The 20178-nt window shown below is 40.4% G+C and overlaps 1 protein-coding gene across 2 annotated transcripts; it reads right to left on the reverse strand.

Moving 5' to 3' along the window:
- Positions 1 to 290: 290 nt before the first annotated feature.
- GCDH (glutaryl-CoA dehydrogenase) lies at positions 291 to 19745 on the reverse strand. Of its 2 annotated transcripts, none has more exons than XM_074288844.1 (11): positions 19442 to 19745; positions 18070 to 18188; positions 15676 to 15819; positions 15080 to 15142; positions 8239 to 8409; positions 6863 to 6992; positions 6455 to 6671; positions 6046 to 6149; positions 5541 to 5666; positions 3996 to 4156; positions 291 to 898 (listed from the first exon to the last, which is right to left on the reverse strand). In XM_074288844.1, the coding sequence occupies exons 2-11, from the start codon at positions 18167 to 18169 to the stop codon at positions 825 to 827; spliced, it is 1290 nt and encodes a 429-aa protein (XP_074144945.1). In that variant the 5' UTR covers positions 18170 to 18188; positions 19442 to 19745; the 3' UTR covers positions 291 to 824. The 2 variants fall into 2 exon arrangements, with proteins under 2 accessions (XP_074144945.1, XP_074144866.1); XM_074288765.1 differs by lacking the exon at positions 19442 to 19745 and adding an exon at positions 18417 to 18610.
- Between the last annotated feature and the right edge of the window lie 433 nt (positions 19746 to 20178).

The following is a 20178-nucleotide window of genomic DNA, read 5'->3' on the forward strand; positions in this document are numbered from 1 at the left end:
ATTTGCCAATTATAGCAATGCCTTATTCCTCCTAGTATCCCTGTCCCATTTCATTCTCCACCTTCTAAACACTGAGACAGATCAAGCTTGAGTGACTTCAGTAATTTACATTCTAGGTTTTAAAACTTCCACAGATTGTCAAATGAACAAGACACAAAGCACAGTGAGGATATGCTGGGAGAAGCATAGGTACTAGCTAATATTGTGAGCTGTCTGACAAATGAACCCCAATATTTCTATTTTTCTAGCAATGTTACTTCCTTTTACTCAGAACAAAAAAGCATAGACAGTTTTGGTCAGAAGCATGTGAACTTTATTAATGTACTTGTTCCCAGTCTGCTCCCAAATCCAGAACACAGAATGATATGCCTGGAAATCAATGGGTGATCAGCAGAGTCAGGAGGCATTAGTAAGCCCAGAAGCATAGTTTGGGTAAGAGATTTTGGATAAGAGATCTTAGTTATTCAGTTACAAATCAAGCAGTTTCATAGAAGCTGCTCTGAAGTTCATCTTCCTCTTGCCTTCTGATTAAAAACAAACCACTTATTTTCCAAGTTATATAAAATTAATAAAAGTTGGTGCATTGAAAGGGACTGGTAGAGTATAATCACATTCAGCATTTCAACAGAAGAACTGATTTTAGAACAAGGCACATTCAGGTATAGAAATAAGTTTCTTCAATCTCAGTCTCCACTTTTCAGAAAGGAAAGTAACAGCCACTTCCCCAGAAAAGCAGATTTAACACAACCTGGGAAATCAATACTGATATAATGAAATGAAGACTCTTTCTGAAGGAAGTTTGTCAGCCCTTAAGAAGAACAAGTTCATTTCCCAGCAGTAAATGCCTGAATTCCTGTGATAGCTCTCCCAAGAATCAGAGCATGGATGTCATGAGTACCTAAAAAAAAGGGAATTGAGAGAAAGAGATTGTTTTTAGCTGGCCTCAGAGTAGACAAAGTTAGTTTTGCCAGTTTGATTATTCTGATATTCACCAGCATATCTAATGCCTTTCTGCCTCAGCAGTCACGTGGTAGGAGCTATCTATTCCTCCTGCCATAATCATACTGAAGTCAGCCTGCCTTTGATCACTTGGGCATGGGTACCAGTGGAAAGCAGAGAGTCTCATAACATCTAAACATAGCCCCTGATTTTTGCAGAGCTTTGCAAACCATTCAATGCTTTTGGCATTTCCCACACAAATATCACATCTAGAGAACTAATAAGTCCAACCTGGATGCCTTAACCTTGGTGAACTAGCCTCAGGCAGCATACAAACTCAGACTATAGCTACACCTTTCTGAAGAAATTAAAGCTATCATCATTAAAAAAAAAAAAAAAAAAGCTCTGATTCACTATTAATTAGAGAAATGTACATTAAAACAATAACTCTAAAGTACCACTTCATACCTATCAGATTAATATGATAGAAGAGGAAGTGATAAATGTTGGGAGAGGCTGTGGGGAAATTGGAACCACTAATGCACTGTTGGAGTTGTGAACTGATCTAACCATTCTGGGTGGTAATTTGGAACTATAACCAACGGGTTATAAAACTATGCATATCCTTTGATTCAGCAACATTACTACTAGATCCGTATTCCAAAGAGATCATTAAAAAAAAAAGAAAAAAGACTACATATCCAAAAATATTTATAGCAGCTCTTTTTGTGGTAGTAAAGAATTAGAAACTAAGAGGATGCCCATCAAGGGGAGAATGGCTGAACAAGTTGTGATATGTGAATGTAATGGAATATTATTGTGGTATAAGAAATGATGAGCAGGATGATTTCAGAAAGACATGGAAAAACTTACATGAATTGATGCTGAGTGAAATGAGCAGAATCAGGAGAACACTGTACACAACAATAGCAATATTGTGTGTTTATCAACTATAAGAGACTTGACTCTTCTCAGCAATACAATGATCCAAGGCAATTCCAAAAGCCTCATGATGCCATCCATAAGCAGAGAAAGAACTATGGAGTTTGCATACAGATTAAAACATACTATTTTCACTTCTTTTTTTTGGGGGGGAGGTAGCTTTTCCCTTTCTGTTTCTCTTTTACAACATGACTAACGTGGAAATATGTTTACATGATTGCACATATATAATATATTTCTGGCTGTCCTGGGGAGGGGAGATAAGAGGGAGGGAGAAAAAATTTGGACTCAAAATCTTATAAAAATGAATGTTGAAAACTATCTTTACATGTAATTGGAAAAAATAAAATATTATTTTTAAAAAGTGCTGGGGCTTATTCCTAAAAGCAATAAGGAATAGGAAACACTATATATTATACCTGGGCTTCTCTCCCCAGTTAAATTCTCCAAGCTTTAGCTTGGGATTCTAGTGATTTGGATCTAGCACCAGGTATGCCCATGAATCACTATAACTTTAGGCAATTCATTTTGGATTTCAATTTCCCTTTCCTTAAAATAAAAAGATTAAATTCAATGATCTTGAAGGTTCCTTCTCTCTCTAAAATTCTATTTAAAAAAAAAAAAAAAAGAGCTCTATGGGATGGATACCAGTCCATGAGAAATGGACCAGAGGTGACAGTTACAAAAAGTTCAGTTTTAAAATATTTTATTCATATCCCAAACATCCTATTGTTCAGTTTAATAACCATTTATTAAATGTTAACTAAATGCAAGGGAATATGCTAGACATTCAGGATATGAAAGCCAAAAGGAAATATTCCCAGACCTCAAAAAGGTTGCATTCTATCATGTATGTGCACATAATGTAATCCCAAAATATACGTAAAGTATTTCAAAGGAATCTAGGAAGGGAGAGAGCATTAATAAACTTGAGGGCAAAGTATCATGAAAGACTTAATGGAGGAGGCTAGCATCTAAGATGTTCTTTGAAGGAAAGATTCTAGGAATTCTGAGAGACAGAGGTGAGGGGAAGTGAGTGACAGATTACAGACCCCCCTATGAAGTCTCAGGAGCTGCAATGAAATGTCATGTACAAGCAACAGCCAATGATAACAATATGAAACCTATACACCAAAGATATCAAAGAGAGGGAAAAGTCATAAAAGAAAAGAAAGGGCCATTGAAGAATTTTTTTTTAAATGCACAGAAAAGTTGAGAAGAAATGCAAATAAGTAGGATAGTTTTTTGAAAGCTAATGAGATTAAATTATTATATACTTTTAAAAAAAGCAACACCATAGTTGCAAACTTGAGTGACTAAGATAGTGTGCACTAAATAGAATTAGAGAAGTTTGGAGGAGGAAGGGATTTTCAAGGAAAAATAATGAATTCTATTTTGGACATGCTGAATTTTTTGGTACATCCAGATGGCATTTGGTGATACAATTCAGAAAAGAGCCAGATATCTATAGATAGATTTACAAATGAAGACATTAAAAATAATAGCTGACATTTATATAGCACTTTAAGATTACAAAGTGCTTTGTGGATAATGTCTCATTTGATCCTCCCAATAATCTTGTAAAGTGAATACTGTAAGGATGATGACATTGATTTTACAGATTCAAGGATGATAGGGACTTGCAAGCTCAGAAGCAGAGCTAAGCCTGGAGTTTGGGTCTCTCTCTTGCAATTTCCCTGACATCTCTGCCACTCACTTCCCCTCCCCTCTGTCTCTCAGAATTCCTAGAATCATTCCTTCAAAGAACATCTTAGATGCTAGCCTCCTCCATTAAGTCTCTCATGATACTTTGCCCTCAAGTTTATTAATACTCTCTCCTTTCCTAGATTCCTCTGAAATACTTTACATATATTTTGGGATTACACTATGTGCACATACATGATAGAATGCAACCTTTTTGAGGTCTGGGAATATTTCTTTTTGGCTTTCATATCCTGAATGTCTAGCATATTCCCTTGCATTTAGTTAACATTTAATAAATGGTTATTAAACTGAACAATAAGATGTTTGGGATATGAATAAAACATTTTAAAACTGAACTTTTTGTAACTGTCACCTCTGGTCCATGGTCAGAAGCCACATGGGCTCCTTACCTTCATAAGTGTTTACAGCCTCCAGGTTCATGGCGTGACGGATCACATGATACTCATCAGAAATCCCATTCCCACCAAGCATGTCACGGGCCTGCCTGGCAATATCAAGGGCTTTGCCACAATTGTTCCTCTTCAGCAGTGAAACCATTTCCGGAGTCAGTCTAGAAAACACACACACACACAGACACACACACAGTATTGATTAGGCTGGTGAAGAAAAAACTCTGACACTTTCCATGGTTTCCCAAACTGATCTGAATTATAACCAAATTTTTCTCCTGTCTCTCATCCACTCCTGTCAAAATTTTATCCATCCTTAGATATCAGGGGTCCCCTCTCTTTTCTTTCCTCAGTCAGAAGTTATTTCCTCTTTGCTGAATCCCTATAGTGGTGACTCTCTCTTGTGGTCAGAATCACATCATTTTCATATTACAATGCTTTGGGCTGGAAATTATTACTGTTCCCCACTTAGCTGCCTGAAGCCAGAATGAGTGCTAAGCAGGGGACTTGGACACCAGTTTTCTGGGAATACCTGGTGAATTGAATACCTCAAATAGAAAATGAGGGATCTAGACCCAATGACTTCTAAGGTCTCTTATAGTTTTAAAGCCTGTGATCCTAGGAACTGATTTGTTTTTGCACAGGTGTCCTTCATATTGAAGCAAACTTAATTTCAGAAAATTTGTATTCATGTAAAGAGTAATTTGGAGCAAGATTAAAAAAATTTTTTTCTTTGGACTACATAGTTCTTATGAAAAAGTGACCATAGGAATTTGTCATCCTTGGGCCAAATCACTCTCACTCACACAACATCCCTTCTTTCTCAATGAATTTTTCTTTTTTTCTTTTCACTGAGGTAACTTGCCCAGGGTCACACAGCCAGGAAGTGTTAAGTGTCTGAGGTCACATTTGAACTCAGGTCCTCCTGACTTAAGGGCTGGTGCTCTATCCACTGCACCACCTAGCTGCCTCCTTCAATGAATTTTTATGAAACTCACCCAGAAATCTAGTTAAAAACATACTTCACAGATTGCTTTAATGAGAATCCTTCTGGAGCCTCTAACTTTTGGCTCATTTAAGTCTCTTTTCTTATATATGAACTTGCCTGATCCTCCTAAGGTGTAAATGCTCTTTTCCTCTTGAAATTACTCTGTATTATCTTGCAGATACTTTGTATTTGCCAGTGAACAAGTATTTACAAGTAGGAGTATCTAGGGGTAGCAACTATTTCATTTTTGCCTTTCCATCCCCAGTGTCTTACACAAGATTAGAACTTGTTTCTTAAATTGAATTGAAGGAAGAGAAAAGGGGACATTCTAGGAATACCAGAAGTAGTTGGAAGGATGTGTGGGTTGCTTCTAGGCCTAGGTAGGGCTTACATATTTGGCTGAATATATATGACTGCTTCATGGCTACAGTGACATAACCTCTTCTCCTTCATCTACAGTGCTCCCTGAAGAGTACTCCAGGAGGACCTCATTAGCCCTGGAGTAGCCAACCTCTACCCGGCCATCCCTTCACCCAGCCTTGGCCTGAGCCCCATACTTGTCCTCGTCTTTCAAGCGCCCGAGCTGTAGGCAAGCATGCAGGCCTAGGGTGATCTCTGTGAGCATGTCAGCCAGCTTCTTCTGGATGAGCTGGTTTTTAGCCAGCGGGAACCCAAACTGCTTCCTGGATATGGAAAGGGGAGGGGAAGGAAAAACAAGTCAGAAAAGGCCTTGGGACAACTGAAAACAGGGGCTGAGGTTGTCATGGAAAATCTCTTGGAGGCAAGCTGGTGGCTAAGTCTGCAGTATTTGGCAGCTAAGTCTACAGTATTTGGCCCGCTGCTCTTTTCCACCCCAGTCCCCTCCAGTCTCAGACCTGTTCCCCTCACCCAGTATAGACTCATTCATGCTTCACTAGCACTCTTCCACTTCTTGGAAAACCAGATCAAACCCACCTCCTCCAAGAATCCTGCCTTGATTAAACATGCTGGGGCCTACCTTGGGTACCAGCCAGGGTGAAGGAAGAAAGGGGAAGGGAGAAGGAAAGTCCAGGCTCCAGTTACCTGTCTAGGGTGTACTGCCGGGCTGTATGCAGACAGAACTCTGCAGCACCCAGAGCCCCCCAAGCAATGCCATATCGTGCGTTGTTTAGACATCCAAAGGGGCCCTGTGAAAAGAGAGAAGGGGCTGGGATGCCTTACTATGTCAGGGCTTCATCCTTACCTAGGGATCTGTTATTAAAGATCATCGTCTAATTTTATTTTACAGAGGAGGAAACAGAGGCTTAAGTTAAATGACTTAACCAACATCAAGCAGTAAGTAGATGTGTCAGAATTTGAACTTAGGTCCCCTTACCCTAAATCCAGTGCTCTTCTTTTCCCAGACTCCAGTCAAACCCCTTGAATTTCTCTCCTCAGGGCCTCCTTCCTCCTCTCCCCCCTTTACACCTGTTGTACACTCTGGTTCACTCACAGCAAGGCCAGACACATAGGGCAGCATGTTCTGTTCTGGCACTTCCACGTCATCCATGAGGATCATTCCTGTGATTGAGGCCCGAAGTGCGAACTTGCCTTCGATCTTGGGAGCTGACAATCCACGCATCCCCTTCTCTAACAGGAAGCCCCGCACCTTAGTGTCCTCACACACAGCCCAGACCACAAAGAGGTCAGCCACGGGCGAATTCGTGATCCTAACAGGAGGGACAGGAAATAGTTGTAGAAAGGGCAGCTTCTCCCCAAAGTCCTCCTCCACCACTGCAAATCCGCCCATCTGGTTTCTTAAGCCTTCATGGAATGACAAGGATTTGAAGCCAGTCTTAGCAATTCAACCCTCTCATTCTATAGATGTTGTCAATAGGAGTTCCCACCCTCACCCCCTCACCAGGTCTTGGAGCCGCTCAGGGTGTAGGTCTTGCTGGCTGCATTGTAGCGGGCCTTAGTCTCCATACTGCCTGGGTCACTTCCATGATTAGGTTCCGTCAACCCAAAACAGCCCAGGAGTTCCCCCTTTGCTGTCAACCAAACCCATAGTCAGAGGACCCCCTACTTCCCCTGAGAACTCCTTCCCTCCTCCCAGATCACCTCCCTGTAATTCCCCCTACACAGGCATCCCTATGGCTCTTTGATCTTGCAAAGGCCTAGCAGGACCAATGACATTCAATAACCCTGGTGGGGCCTGGTTTGTGGGGCCACAAATCCAAAATTTGTGGATTTTGTTCCCACAAATCCCTTGTCCTTGTGGGAACAAGAATCAATAAGATTGATGTCAAGAGTTATATTAAGTTTGTGGGGCATGGTTAGTAAGGTTAGTAAGGAGGATGCGTAGGGGGCCCAGGAAAGAAGCCATCAGAAGGCTGGCAGACTTGGAAACCTGGATCAGGTTTTGGGGAAGGTATTAGATAGAAAGAGGGGAACCACAGGAAAGTGAGTAGGCTCAGGGAGGTGGGTCACAGGTCTTAGAAACTCAAAGAATTGGTGGAATTGATAAGGACCTTGGAAAGCATCTGATTCAATCCCTTCATTCTGTAGAAGTCCTGAGAGATTAAGTGACTTGTCCAAAGTCACACATCCAGGAGTGGAACCCAGATCTCTTAACTCCAAAGTTAATGTTCTTTTCACTAGACCAGGTTGCTTCTTCTCCAAAGGTCCCAGGGAAGGGAGTCTTAAGGTCAATTGGGGAAGGACTCAAGGTTCTTTGAAGAGAAAAAACCTGAGCCAAAGAAAACCTGAGGCCATCCAGACCCAACTAAACCTGAATAGAAATGCTTTTTTCCATATTCCCAACCAGAAGTCATCCAACTTTCGTCTGGAGAGTTCTAGAAACCTCTAGAGGAAGCAGCCCATTGTACAGCACGGATTGTTAGGAATTTTTTCCTGAAATCAAATATAAAATCACCTCTCAGAGTCTTCCATCCTTCAACTCCAGTTCTACCTTCTGGAGCAAATCAAAATCAATTTAATTTTTCTTTCCTTAAAAGCCCTTAGTAATAGTTGAAAGCAGCTAGCCTTTCACCATCTTTTTTTTTCTCCAGAAGATTTGTGATAAGGGAGCTAAGTGCCCCAAGGCTGATAAGTTAGGGATGGAGCACCAGGGTCCAAGGGAGAGGACAGCTCAGAAGTTTTGAATGGGCTAGAAAGCTCTAAGAAGATCAAGGGGTTAGAGGCAGCTAATAGAGAAGAGGCTAAGGGGTCCTTGGAGGTTCAGTGGACTCAGGAAGCTGGATGAAGAGTCTCATATTCCAAGTGTGTTATTCTCACCCAGTCGGGGCAGGTACTTCTGTCGCTGCTCTTCAGTGCCATAGGCATAGATGGGGTGCATGACCAAGGAGGACTGGACACTCATAGTTGACCGGTAACCACTGTCTACACGCTCTAGTTCCCGGGTCAGAAGTCCATAGGCTACAGATGAGGTCCCAGCACAGCCATAGCCTGGGAGAACAGACACAACCCATTAGATAGACTGAGTCCAGAGTCCCCAGGGACTTCTTGATGAAATCTAATAAGTCATTCTATTATGAAGAAACTGGACCTTAGTGATGAATATTTTGTGGTTCAGATTCAATTTCCAATCCCCCAATTCTTTTTTTTTTTTTTTTTTCAGTTCCAGCACAGTGTTAAGTCCTAGAGGATATTTTGAGGTCTGTATTTGGGATAGCAGGCTGTGGGCAAAGCAATCCCCAGAATAAATGAGGGTTAAATAGTAACCCAGAATGATCTTGGGGGAAGTCACCTAAAAATCTTTTCTTACTACTAAGAATAGATGCATATATTTGAACCAAGCTGAAGAGACTATCCTGCCAACATTACGCCAACATTATCGATATACCCAAGTCCTGAGAACAACTCCAGTATAGTTCTGAAAAATAAGTTTTGAAAAATAATTGTATTACACAAGAATTATATTTAGATGCCTATAAAAGTTACTACTCTGATACCTGCATAAAAAAAGAGCACTGCTGCTGATTCTTCTTTAGAGGCTCTCTTACAGACTGCCTAAATGCATATAGAATGGATGCCGCAATGTTGCCTTTATGGAACTTTCAGGAGAGAAAGTTCTGATCTGGTCACTACGTGCTTTCAGTTTCAGGAGGGAGATGCCCCAAATGCCTCTAACATCTACTACTGGCAACAGCTGCTGTGATAGTGGAGAAATTACAAGCCTTAACCTTAGGACATTTGACTTATTTAGTATTCTCCATATAGCAATGGCTATGTCTCAAGTCAATAAGATTCAATTTCTCTCCTTAAGATGTCAAATCATTTATAAACAAGCCCTACAAGTCTTAAGAACAGGAAGGAAAAGATTAGGGACTTTTTTCTGCAAAGTTTCAGTTTTTTTCAAAGGTTATAATCTCATCTTTGTATTCCCAATACTGGTCAGGATGGGAATGCAAAGAAAAAGAAGAGTTAAGAGGAAAGGTGATTCTTTCCTCTTTGCAGAAATGTATAGCAATGCAAATTTGTGAACTGAAAGGAAACATTTACTATAAATTTCCAAATTGTGATTAAAGATTCTAGTGGGGTTAGAGGTTGCAGCCCCTCAGTACTAAGGCACATGTAAATAATAGATCACTTTCTCTCTTCCCTTGGGAATGACAGATTTATTATTCTAACATATGAAAAAAAGTGATTTCACTGATTGTAAAATAAACAGCACTGAAGTCAATTTAGAAGTTTTATCTCCAGTGAAGTCCAAAAGTGGAGAAAAGAAAATAGTGTTTGCAGTTTTTAACCCTTCTCTAATGGTTAAGGATCACCTTATTATAAAGAACTGCACAGGTTTAACCTAATATCAGATTGTTTGCTGTCTTAGGGAAAGGTTAGGGAAGAGGAGAGGGAGAAAAATTTGGAACACAGAGTTTTGCAAAGGTGAATGTTGATAACTATCTTTGCATGCATTTGGAAAAATAAAATATTATTTAAAAAAAAGAAACACCTGTTATTAACTATTCTCTCCATTTTGGAAAGAAAGAGACTAATTTAGGTTAGAAGGCAAATAATCGGTGGTTTTTCATGAATAAAAAATATTCATCTATCAATTTTGACAAAGTAAGATAATTCAGAATGTCACTTGACTGGCAATTTGTTTTGTGTCTATGTTTTAAATAAAACTGTCAATTATTTAATTGGGTGTATTTTGCTTTAAAATGATTAATAAAGATAATTACTTAGTATTTGGGAAAGTATAAAAGACTAAATCTTATTATCTGAGATTATCTATAGAATAAATAAATTCTAAAATAGTAAATTTGTTTGGTTGTTGTCCTTCACCCTCCAGGAGGATCAAAATAACAACACTATTAGATCATGTTACAGTGTGTCTGACTGTGGATGATCAGAGCAATATTAGCTCAGAATGCTCTACCAAAGATTGGGCACAAATAGTCCATGTGAACATCTGGATTCTCTAAACTTGTGCATCTTGAATTTCTTTTGAGCTACTTCAATTCTGCTTTCCTCATAGAGCACAGCACCTTTTCTGCTTTTCAGTCCTATACCAGTGTCTACTATGTTACACAATCAATGCCAGACTTCTTAAGAGAGACTTTGAGAGAGAGAGAGACTTGTATTGTTTTTTCTTACCATTATGTGAGCATTAAAGGGTATAAAACAGTTAAGATAAGATACCAGATACTGAGATCCTTTCTTGAACTAAACTGTCAAGCATACAAACTCTACTGCCTAGAACACAACTCTGTTGGGCTGGCCGAATAATTCAAATGCCAAACATATACTTGCCCAAAAAATTAAAGAGCAAATTTGTTTACTGAGGTCCTTTTCTTCAACACAAATACAGTCAAAATGGTAGATGACTTACAAGTTTGTTTAGGGCATAAAAGTAATTTATATGATGATTTGTCCATTAATTCTGAAAATTATGGATATGTACCTAGAATTGTATATATTGAAGTTATATTCAATAGTATCAAAAATTCTAGTTTAAAAGATTTTTTTTACCCTAGGGGTTAATATGGTATATGTTATGCTATCTAGATCAATAGTTAGCCAGTGTTTTTTTGAGTTCTGACTGAATTGTCATGTATTCACTGTAAATATGAAAGCCCAGAATGTGGTTATTTTTTTCAATTTCTAATGCCTGATTTTTACACCAGGATATGTTTATTAAACTAGAAAAGAAAGATGTTGAATGAAGACTTTTGGAAAATTTTTGCATTTATTTAATAAGCACTAAAGATAACATCTTATTTATTGTTAATTTATTGCCATATGAAAAGCAACTGCACTTTGCTTTAAATTATAAGCAGTATCTTCTTAATAATACAATGATCCAAGACAATTCCAAAAGACTTATAACAGATTGCTGTCCACATTCAGAGAAAGAACTACGGAGTCTAAATGTAGATTTCGGTTTCTTCTACAACATGACTAATATAGAAATATGTTTAACATGATTGTACATATATAACCTACATCAGATTACTTGCCATCTTAGGGAGAGAGAAAAAGAAAGGAGGGACTCAAAATCTGATAAAAATTGTAAGTAGTGAGATGGAACTGTAATTTCATTTGCTCTGAATTTTGATCTCAGATATAACTGTTTGATGTTAAGCCTACACCCCCTAGTTCAAAGGAAAATGGCAAGAATCATTTCAAGGCTATGCCAGATGGAAAATATTATCAGTGCATATAGATCATTAGGAAGATTGAAAAAAAAACCTTATGAAGGTAAATGGTAAGATCCTCTTGAAGCAGTTTCTCACTATATTTCCTTTTGAGTAGGAATATTTCCCGTTTCCTACCTACTCAATTCTGACACTTATTATAACCCCCTGTAAGTAAAGTGGAACTCTGATGAAGGGTTGACTACTCCAAAAGGTATCTATAACTTTTACTTGAAATCAAACAGATTTAAAGGAATTTTATCCTAGTATGTACCTAACATAGGGTACTTTATGACTTTAGGCTCAGACCCAAAAGAACACTAATAATACTGTTAGAACTATGTCCCTCCTCTTTTCAAACTAAATTTCTCTGAAAATGTTGAGAACTGCCAATTTTTAAAATGGATTTTAATATTACAATCATTAAACATCTCTGATGTCTTAAAATGGAATACAAACAAACAGGATCTCATTGATTTGATTTTATTGTCCTAAATTTATGACAGTAATTGTTGACTTCCTAGTCTAAAGAACTAAGACATTGGTTTAACAGTTATATCTTCATATGTAAAATTTATGTCTGTATGAAATTATATCTTAAATGAATGATATAGAGGAAACATATATCCTTAAAGGGGGACAGGATAAAGCCATGATATGATAAAGATTTAAAAGCTTTAGTTTTTAATAAACTTTACTTCAGGAAAAGCAAAGAAATTAAACTCTTTCCATTTGAGAACTAAGATATATATGACTGGCTTTCAAATGATTTCCACTGGGTCAAAGTATATACTGAGAAGACTCAAGACAGCTGTAATTGTATCAGCAACCTTAGATGTTTGAATGTTGGACCAGTGAAAAACGATGAAAATGACCAAGTAAAGATCATGGTCTTAAATGCTCTATTTTAAACTTTATCCTGGAGATAACAGGGAACTTCTTAAGTTTCTTTCACTTTCACTCAATCATCTACAGATGCTATCCATTCAAATACCTAACTACACAGGCTTTGGATATATATTAGTAATTGTCTTTATAATTGGAGAAGGAAATGGCAATCTACTCTGGAATTATTACCAAGAAAATTCTATATGTGGTCACAAAGAACTGGACACAACTGAACAACAATTGTATATATGATCTTCTCAGCTGGATTGAATCTGTTACACATAGAATTGTTTTAATTAGTCACTAAAGCATGATAATTGTATGAATATGTATGCATATATTGAATTTAACATATATTTCTACCATGTTTAACATATATTAGACTACTTGCTATCTAGGAGAGGGCATAGGGGGAAGGGGCAGGGAGAATTGGAACATAAGATTTTGCAAGGGCTAATGTTGAAGAATTGTCGTGGAATGTGTTTTGGAAAAAAAAAAGGCTTTAATAAAAAATAGTTGTTAAGATTTTAAAATCATTTTTAACTATTTGAGTGATCTCTCTTTCTTTCTTCTCCCTCTCTCAACATCAAGAGATGGACAGGGTTATTTTATATAGACTAGTCTTTACAAATCCTTTCTAAGATTATTTCTCTAGCTTTATTTGTACCACTTATAAGATACTGATAAAGAAAGAAAGGAAAAAAAAGATATGTAAAGACTGAAGCTCCCCAAATTTTCAAATGAGTTACAACTAACTGAATGTGATATTGTCTCTATAGCTCTGATGTTTACCTCATAAGGTTTGAATTAGTTTTTACCACAAAAACTAATTGTTGAAAGATTTTGTAAAGTCCTATTAAATCATACTAAATTGTATCATTAATGGATGCAAGCAGCATTAAAATAGATTGGAATCTGGAAAGTAGATTTATTGGAAGAAACAACTCTACAAATCTGCTCTAAAAACAAGGGATATTCCAGTTACAGTTAACTACTGATATCGTATTAAAGACACTTACATGCTGATTAAGGATGCATTCACTAAGTTTGAAGGAACTAAAGTGAACAATTTGTGGGTAGTGGTCTAGGGCAGATCCTGTTGATCTTCCCAAGGTAAAATATTTAACTCAAAATCATAGAATAAGCAATCCAACGTTTAAATGGAATGCTGTATATGTATTTACCCAAACTCTTAATATTGTCCAGCATCTAAATTGCAATCTGGTGTTAGGGAAAATATAGGGGATATTTTAAGGGATATTCCCTGAAATATTACCGTGTTTCCCCGATAATAAGACCTATCCTGAAAATAAGACACCCACATACTCTTTAATATTCCGCTAAAATAAGCCCTCCCCCGAAAATAAGCCCTATCGAACTTACTATGAAAACGGTCATCATGGTGATCCCCTGCGCTATATGCTGCGTAGCGGTACCTTCAGTAAGCAGCGCCGCCCTCCCCTCCCGGGTGAAACGCACGTCGCGCTCCGAGCTGCATCCAATCAGAGCTGCAGCAGTGAGCGCGTCATCCTCTTCTTCCCTGGTGATTTGCTTGCTGGCGCTACTGAGAGCAGCGCCACGGAGTAGAGCTGAGACAGGACCATCTAAAAACTCGGTAAGTTCAGTAAGCGATGGAGAATAAAATAAGCACTCAGGGGGCATGATGGAGGCTAAAAGGGGCATGATGGAGGCTAAAATGGGCATGATGGAGGATAAAAGGGGCATGATGGAGGCTAAAATGGGCATGATGGAGGATAAAAGGGGCATGATGGAGGATAAAATAAGCCCTCCCCTGAAAATAAGCCCTCTGGTGTTTTTTAGTCCCAAAAAAATAATAAGACAGTGTCTTATTATCGGGGAAACACGGTATTATAAATTTTCTGATTCAGTATTGCAGCGTTACTAATTTTGTTAGTAAAAGTGTTGCTCTAGACATGTAGGTTATATAAATGATGACTTTTGAAAAGACTTAAACTCTTTGAGAAAATAATACTATAAAATAATATCAAAAGGTGAAGTTTGCAAAGGATAAATGAGGGTTAAACTGTAACTTGGTATAGTATTAAGATGTAGTCATCTAAAATTCTTTGGCTCCTACCAAGAATAAGTACGAATACTTGAATCAAACCCAAACAAATTGTACTCCCAATGTTACAAATACACCTAAATCCTGATAACATTACCAAATGCAGAAAAAAATAAATGAGAGTTATAAAAAATAAGTTTTCATAAGTAGTTGTATTTTGTATGAGTTATTTCAGATACTTATACCAGCTACTACTTTGTTATCTACACAAAAAAGAAAGCTGAGATTGACTTTCTTCTAAATTTCTTACAGAATGCCTATATGTATCTTCTCTGAATGCTATTATTTTCTTCCTTTCAATAAATTTTCTATTTTCTCGAGGATTGTCTCTATGTAGGTTTATTTCAACCTGATGCTGGAACATAGTAAATACTTAATATATACTTGTTAATTGTATGGATACAAACTAGAGATCCAAACTCTGTCCTAGGATCTGTGATCCTGAACCTCAAAGGCAGGGACAAGAAAGAAACAGAAAGAAAGCTGGAATACCTATACCTACCTTTAATGGTGGGGCCTAGCACACCCAGTTCCCCCATCTCTGAAATGATTTCCCGGTCAAACACTAGGAGAATAAGAAGACAAAATTCATAAATGCTCAGGCAAACCTGAGGCCCAATTCCAGCCCACTCACCTCAGATCAGTTAACACAATGATAGGTGGGATATCTAGAGGTGGGTGACTTTGGTGATGCAAATCTCAGTCACAAAAGCAGCAGTTTCCATATCACTAGTTTCCCCCCCCCCTCCATCCACCACTTTCCAGTTGGAGCAAACACAATGAATAGGAATATACTCATTAGCCAAATATAGAATTTCTTCAACTGTGTGATTAAATTTTGGCCTAATTAGATATTGGCCTGGGGAATTTTTAAGAGAGATTTCCTATACTGTTTCTCTTTTATATTTAATAATTATTTAATATTTATATTTAAGTCCTACGACCAAGGTTTTCCCCCTTTTCTACTTCCTCATATAGAAACCAAGCATTCATTTCCCATAACCTCCCTTCTCATTAACTACTGGAGAAAACGGAATCCCTTGGGGTTAAAGGGAAGCTGCCCTAATTTGCAGTCTCACTCTCACCCAAGACCAATACCTTCATTCCGATTAGCCAAGAGGATTCGGGGCATCAGCTTTTCCTGGCAGTAGGTTCGAAAAGTGTCTCGGGTCAGGATCTCATCAGGTGTCAATTGTGCTTCCAGAAGAAGGGGGTCCTGCCAGTTGAAGACAGGGCGAGAAGCTGAAGGGGCAAAAACAGGAGAACTCCAGGGTAAGGAGAGTAAAACTACTCATTGCTCAACTTACCTCCAGCTATATTCTCCTTCTTGTCTGAGTAAAGAAAGACCTTGCTTTGTCTCTAAATTGCAATACTTTCTAAAAGGACTGACTATCCTGAGCAAACTATGTTTCCCTCCCTGAGACACAGTTTCCCTATCCATGAAATGAGGATATTTCCCATAGGACTTCTCTACCAGAGTTGTTTTTCACTGTACAAGAGTTTTGAATGGTTTAGAAATGAGAGCCACTGTTATTCACAAAGATTCTCCCTCTTATTCTCCCACCCTAGTTAGGGTTGGACATCTGACTGGAGCTGAGGAGAATGGTGATAGGGCAGGGGACTGGCTACCTAATATCTCTGGAATCAAATAAACTTTCCTTACATTGTGAGCTCTGAGGGCAGAGACTGTTTTTGTGTCATTTTATATCCAGTGCTTAGCACAGTGCCTGGCACAGAACAGGCACATGATATTGATTGATTGATTATAGAGCTCTTCATACCCTGGCCCAGACCTACCTTTCTACTGTTTTATCACATTGCTCCCTATCATGCTTGACCCAGCTATACTGGTACACTTTTTTTTTTTTTGAGCTTTTATAATTTATTGCATGTTTGTAAGATTCTTTTTGCAGAACTCTTTTATTTTTATTATAGCTTTTTATTTACAAGATATATGCATGGGTAATTTTACAGCATTGACATGTTCCAATTTTTCCCCTCCTTCCCCCCACTCCCTCCCCCAGATGGCAGGTAGAATACTGGTACACTTCTGCTCCTCACACTTAATACTTTATCCTCCTTCCCTTCATCATGCCTCTGCCTGTCCCCAGGCTCATCCCAGCCTCTTGGAATCATTGGTATCTGTACCTTCCACAAGAGACCTTTCCTGATTTCCCCCTCCCCCCAGCTGCTACTGTTTCCTCTCCCGAAGTTATACTATTTTTGTATCCTCTTTGTGTATGTATGTGTGTGTGTTTTTGAGAGAATGTGCTGTCTTCTCCATTAGAATGTAAGTTATTTAATTGTTTTGCTTTTATCTTTATATTCCCAGCATCCAGCACAGTGCCTTTAACATAGGAGGTACTTAGGAGATAAGTGCTTGTTGAAGATGAGGATCTGGGACTCAAGAAAGCTTCATGGAGGGTCACATATTTAGAGTTGTAAAAAACCTTATCGATACATTTTAACATATTTACTATATTAACATATTTTAATATTTTAACATATTTAATAAATTTTAATATGTTTTAACATATTTAATGTATGGACTATCTGACATCTAGGGGAAGGGGGTGGGATGAAGGAGGGGAAAATTTGGAGCAGTAGATTTTGCAAGGATCAATGTTGAAAAATTATCCATGCATATATATTGTAAATAAAAAGCTTTAATAAAAATAAAAATAATTTTTAAAAAGACCTTATCAGTCCCAGAGTCCAGAAGAGGACACTGAGACACAGTGTGGTTGTTATTTGCCCAGAATCATAGAGACAGTAAATGTCTAAAGCGGGATGGGATTTGAACTAGGTTTTAAAAGATGAAAAGAAGGGGCAGCTAGCTGTCGCAGCGGACAGAGCACCAGCCCCGAAGGCAGGAGGACCCGATAGACAAATCTGGTCTCAGACACTTAACTGTCCTAGCTGTGGGACCCAGGGCAAGTCACTTAACCCCAATTGCCTCAGGAAAAAGATAAAAGATGGGAAGGAAGGAAGAGAAGAACTGGGGGAGGAGAAAGAGCTAAGAGTAAGAATTGTTAACCTTTTTTTGTGTCATTGCTCACTATCTGCTAAATCCTATGAATCCTGTTCAAAGCACTTTTAAATAGTGGGAGGAAATGTTATACTTTAGTTAAAGGCCAGTGAAAATAATATTCCCCCCCAACCAAATAAAGAGGCCCCTACCCTCTGTCTCTCCCAGACCTCTTTAGGAACCTCCATTCCATAGAATAAATGAGGGAGGAGACTGATCAGGGAAGTTGCCCCCATCAGCCAGAAGAGCACAAGTTTGGGGGTCTTTGCTAGGATTTGTGTTGCGCTTCCTTTGTATACTCTTTGGTAAGTCAAAGTTCACAGGTTGGCTTTCAGGGGACTGTTTTGGAGGGAGTAGGTTGGCCCATACGATGCCCGAGTTCTTGCTCCGCTGCTCTAACCCCCTCTTTATACAGGCCAGCTCAGAGGGCCGAACTGTTCTCCGAGAGACACCAAAAAGCTCACCCCGGGTCGCGGCCTGGGTGCCTCGGCCTCTCACCAAGTCCAGGACTGGACCGTGGATTCGGCTCAGGAGCCGCCACGTGGAGACGCGCTGCAGGGCCATGGGGAGGATGGCAGGCTTCCTGAAGGAGGAGAAAGAGAAGGAGTTCAGGGTCCAGGTCTCCCGCCCGCCTCCAGCCCCGAGACTCGGTCCATTTCCCGGAGTGGAAGACCGAGATTGAGAAAGGGGCCCGGGAATTCGGACCAGGAAGGCCGCTCCACCCAGGAGAGAAACCAGGGGGGGGCTGGGCTCCTGCCAAAGTCCCGGACCCCTCCCCGCTCGTGGTCTCCGGAATCCGAGCAGGGCTCACCTGACAACTCCGGGACTCGATGGTCAGAGTAGAACCGGACAATGACCACGAGAGAGTTGAAGAGGAGAGGCTGAAGAGGCGGGGCACATTTCCATCCCCTTCATTGGTCCGAATGGTCCGTCTCTCCCCGAGAGGGGCGGGGGAGGGGTTTGTCACTTCTTAAACCAGCAATGCCGGACCGTACTCTGGCAAAGTCTAACAACGCCCGCACACCGGGAATGCCTCTTTAACAAGCTCAGCCCGGAGAGGAAGCCCGGAGCAAAGAGCAGGGCTTCGTTTTGATTGGCCTCAGAAAAAGGTAACCTTTGACTCTCGCTCTCATTGGTCCGCTATGGGGGCGTGTTGTGGGAATGCCTCCATCCACCGGATTCTACCCCCCGAGGGAGGGACCCTGGCCCTGAGCAAATGGAGACGCGTCGTGGTGGGGTGGGGAGAGGGCCTGCCTGGAGGTTGGAGCTCGGGGCCGGGGCCCAGGCCTTCCCTCTCCCGGTCCCGGAGGCGCTCGAGGCGGCGCGTGGGCCCCGATACGCCCGGGATTGGGAAAAGCTCCCAGAGCCTGAGGAAGATGACGTGATTGATTGCTTGTCAGAGTGGGTGTGGAGGGAAGGTCATTGCTAAGATAAAGCAGTTCCATTCAATTAAGTCGACATCTGCTACTGAGAGCAAGGCACTCTGGGAGACACCGGGGATGCCGGGGCAAAAACAAAGCAGTCCCTGCGTCAGTCAGTAACTGTAAATTCTACTGGGGGATAGAAGAGATGAACGGGAGGGGGAGGGGAGAGAAAGGGGGGGAGGAGGAGGGGAGGAGAAAAAGATGAGGGAGGAGGGGAGGAGGAGCACATCTAGCACACAGATTACACATTAAGGTTTGCAAAGGGCTTTACAGTGATATCTCATTAGATCCTTGCGAGGCTGATACTTATTCTTATAGAAGAGGAAAGAGACCGAAGGTCAAGTGACTTTGGGGGGGACACACAGGAATAGTAAGCAACAGGGGGTGCGTGGGGTCCAGGAAGGGCTGGAACCTCTGCGCTGAGGGCCGCTGTAGCTTCTGGAGGTGCTCAAACACCGGTGGCGACCGCCGGCCGCCGCGTCGAGTCTCGGCAGAGGCTAAACCAGGTTCCGACAGGCGCAGACTTGGCCAGTGAAGTCAGTCACCCCAACCCACAAGGAGCATGTGCGAAGGCTGCTTTCCTTCCGGTGATGATCCAGCAGTGGAGGCTCTCGGAGAACTGGCCTGCCCCTTCACCCAGGCATGGCCCTTAACACTGACGTAGTACGGAGAAAGCGGGGGAGGAACTCCTCTCCGGAAAGTGCTCGTTTCTCTCTGGGCTGCGCTGCTTTGCGCTCCCTCTGACTTTTCTACTAGCTCCTCCACCCCCTTGGAAAAACCTTCTCTTTCAAGATTTCATCAGCCTCCGGCCCTCTGGTGGGTGGAGCCAGGAACTCCAACACCTTTATTAGACATCTCATTTCTCACGCGGCTACACTATTAGAGACTTTTCTAATTGTTCCACCATCCCCTCTCCTCCTCTCCTCCCCTTCCTTCCATGCTTCCTTCTTTGCTTTCCAGCCTCCTTTTGTGTTTTGTCTTTTCCCACTAGATTATAAGCTCTTTGAAGTCAGGGACTTTCTTTCACAGCACCTGGCACAGAACAGATGTTTAATAAATGTTTGTGGACTGATTGAGGGATGGTGGACTCTAGGTGCAGGGGGAATGTGTTGTCAGATGTGGCCAACGAATGCGGCCCTAGTTTGCTTA

The sequence above is a fragment of the Sminthopsis crassicaudata genome, chromosome 1 (assembly GCF_048593235.1).
Source record: "Sminthopsis crassicaudata isolate SCR6 chromosome 1, ASM4859323v1, whole genome shotgun sequence".
In the NCBI taxonomy this organism is placed as follows: Eukaryota; Metazoa; Chordata; class Mammalia; order Dasyuromorphia; family Dasyuridae; genus Sminthopsis; species Sminthopsis crassicaudata.

What these genes read in the sequence shown, in the direction of transcription:
- GCDH (XM_074288844.1), bottom strand. Translation starts at nt 18,169, where the DNA reads ATGGCCCTGCAGCGCGTCTCCACGTGGCGGCTCCTGAGCCGAATCCAC. An exon ending in CTGAGCGGCTCCAAGACCTG is followed by an intron (nt 6,672 to 6,862) that starts GTGAGGGGGTGA and finishes CCCTCCTGTTAG; the next exon opens with GATCACGAATTCGCCCGTGG. An exon ending in CGGCAGTACACCCTAGACAG is followed by an intron (nt 5,667 to 6,045) that starts GTAACTGGAGCC and finishes TTCCATATCCAG; the next exon opens with GAAGCAGTTTGGGTTCCCGC.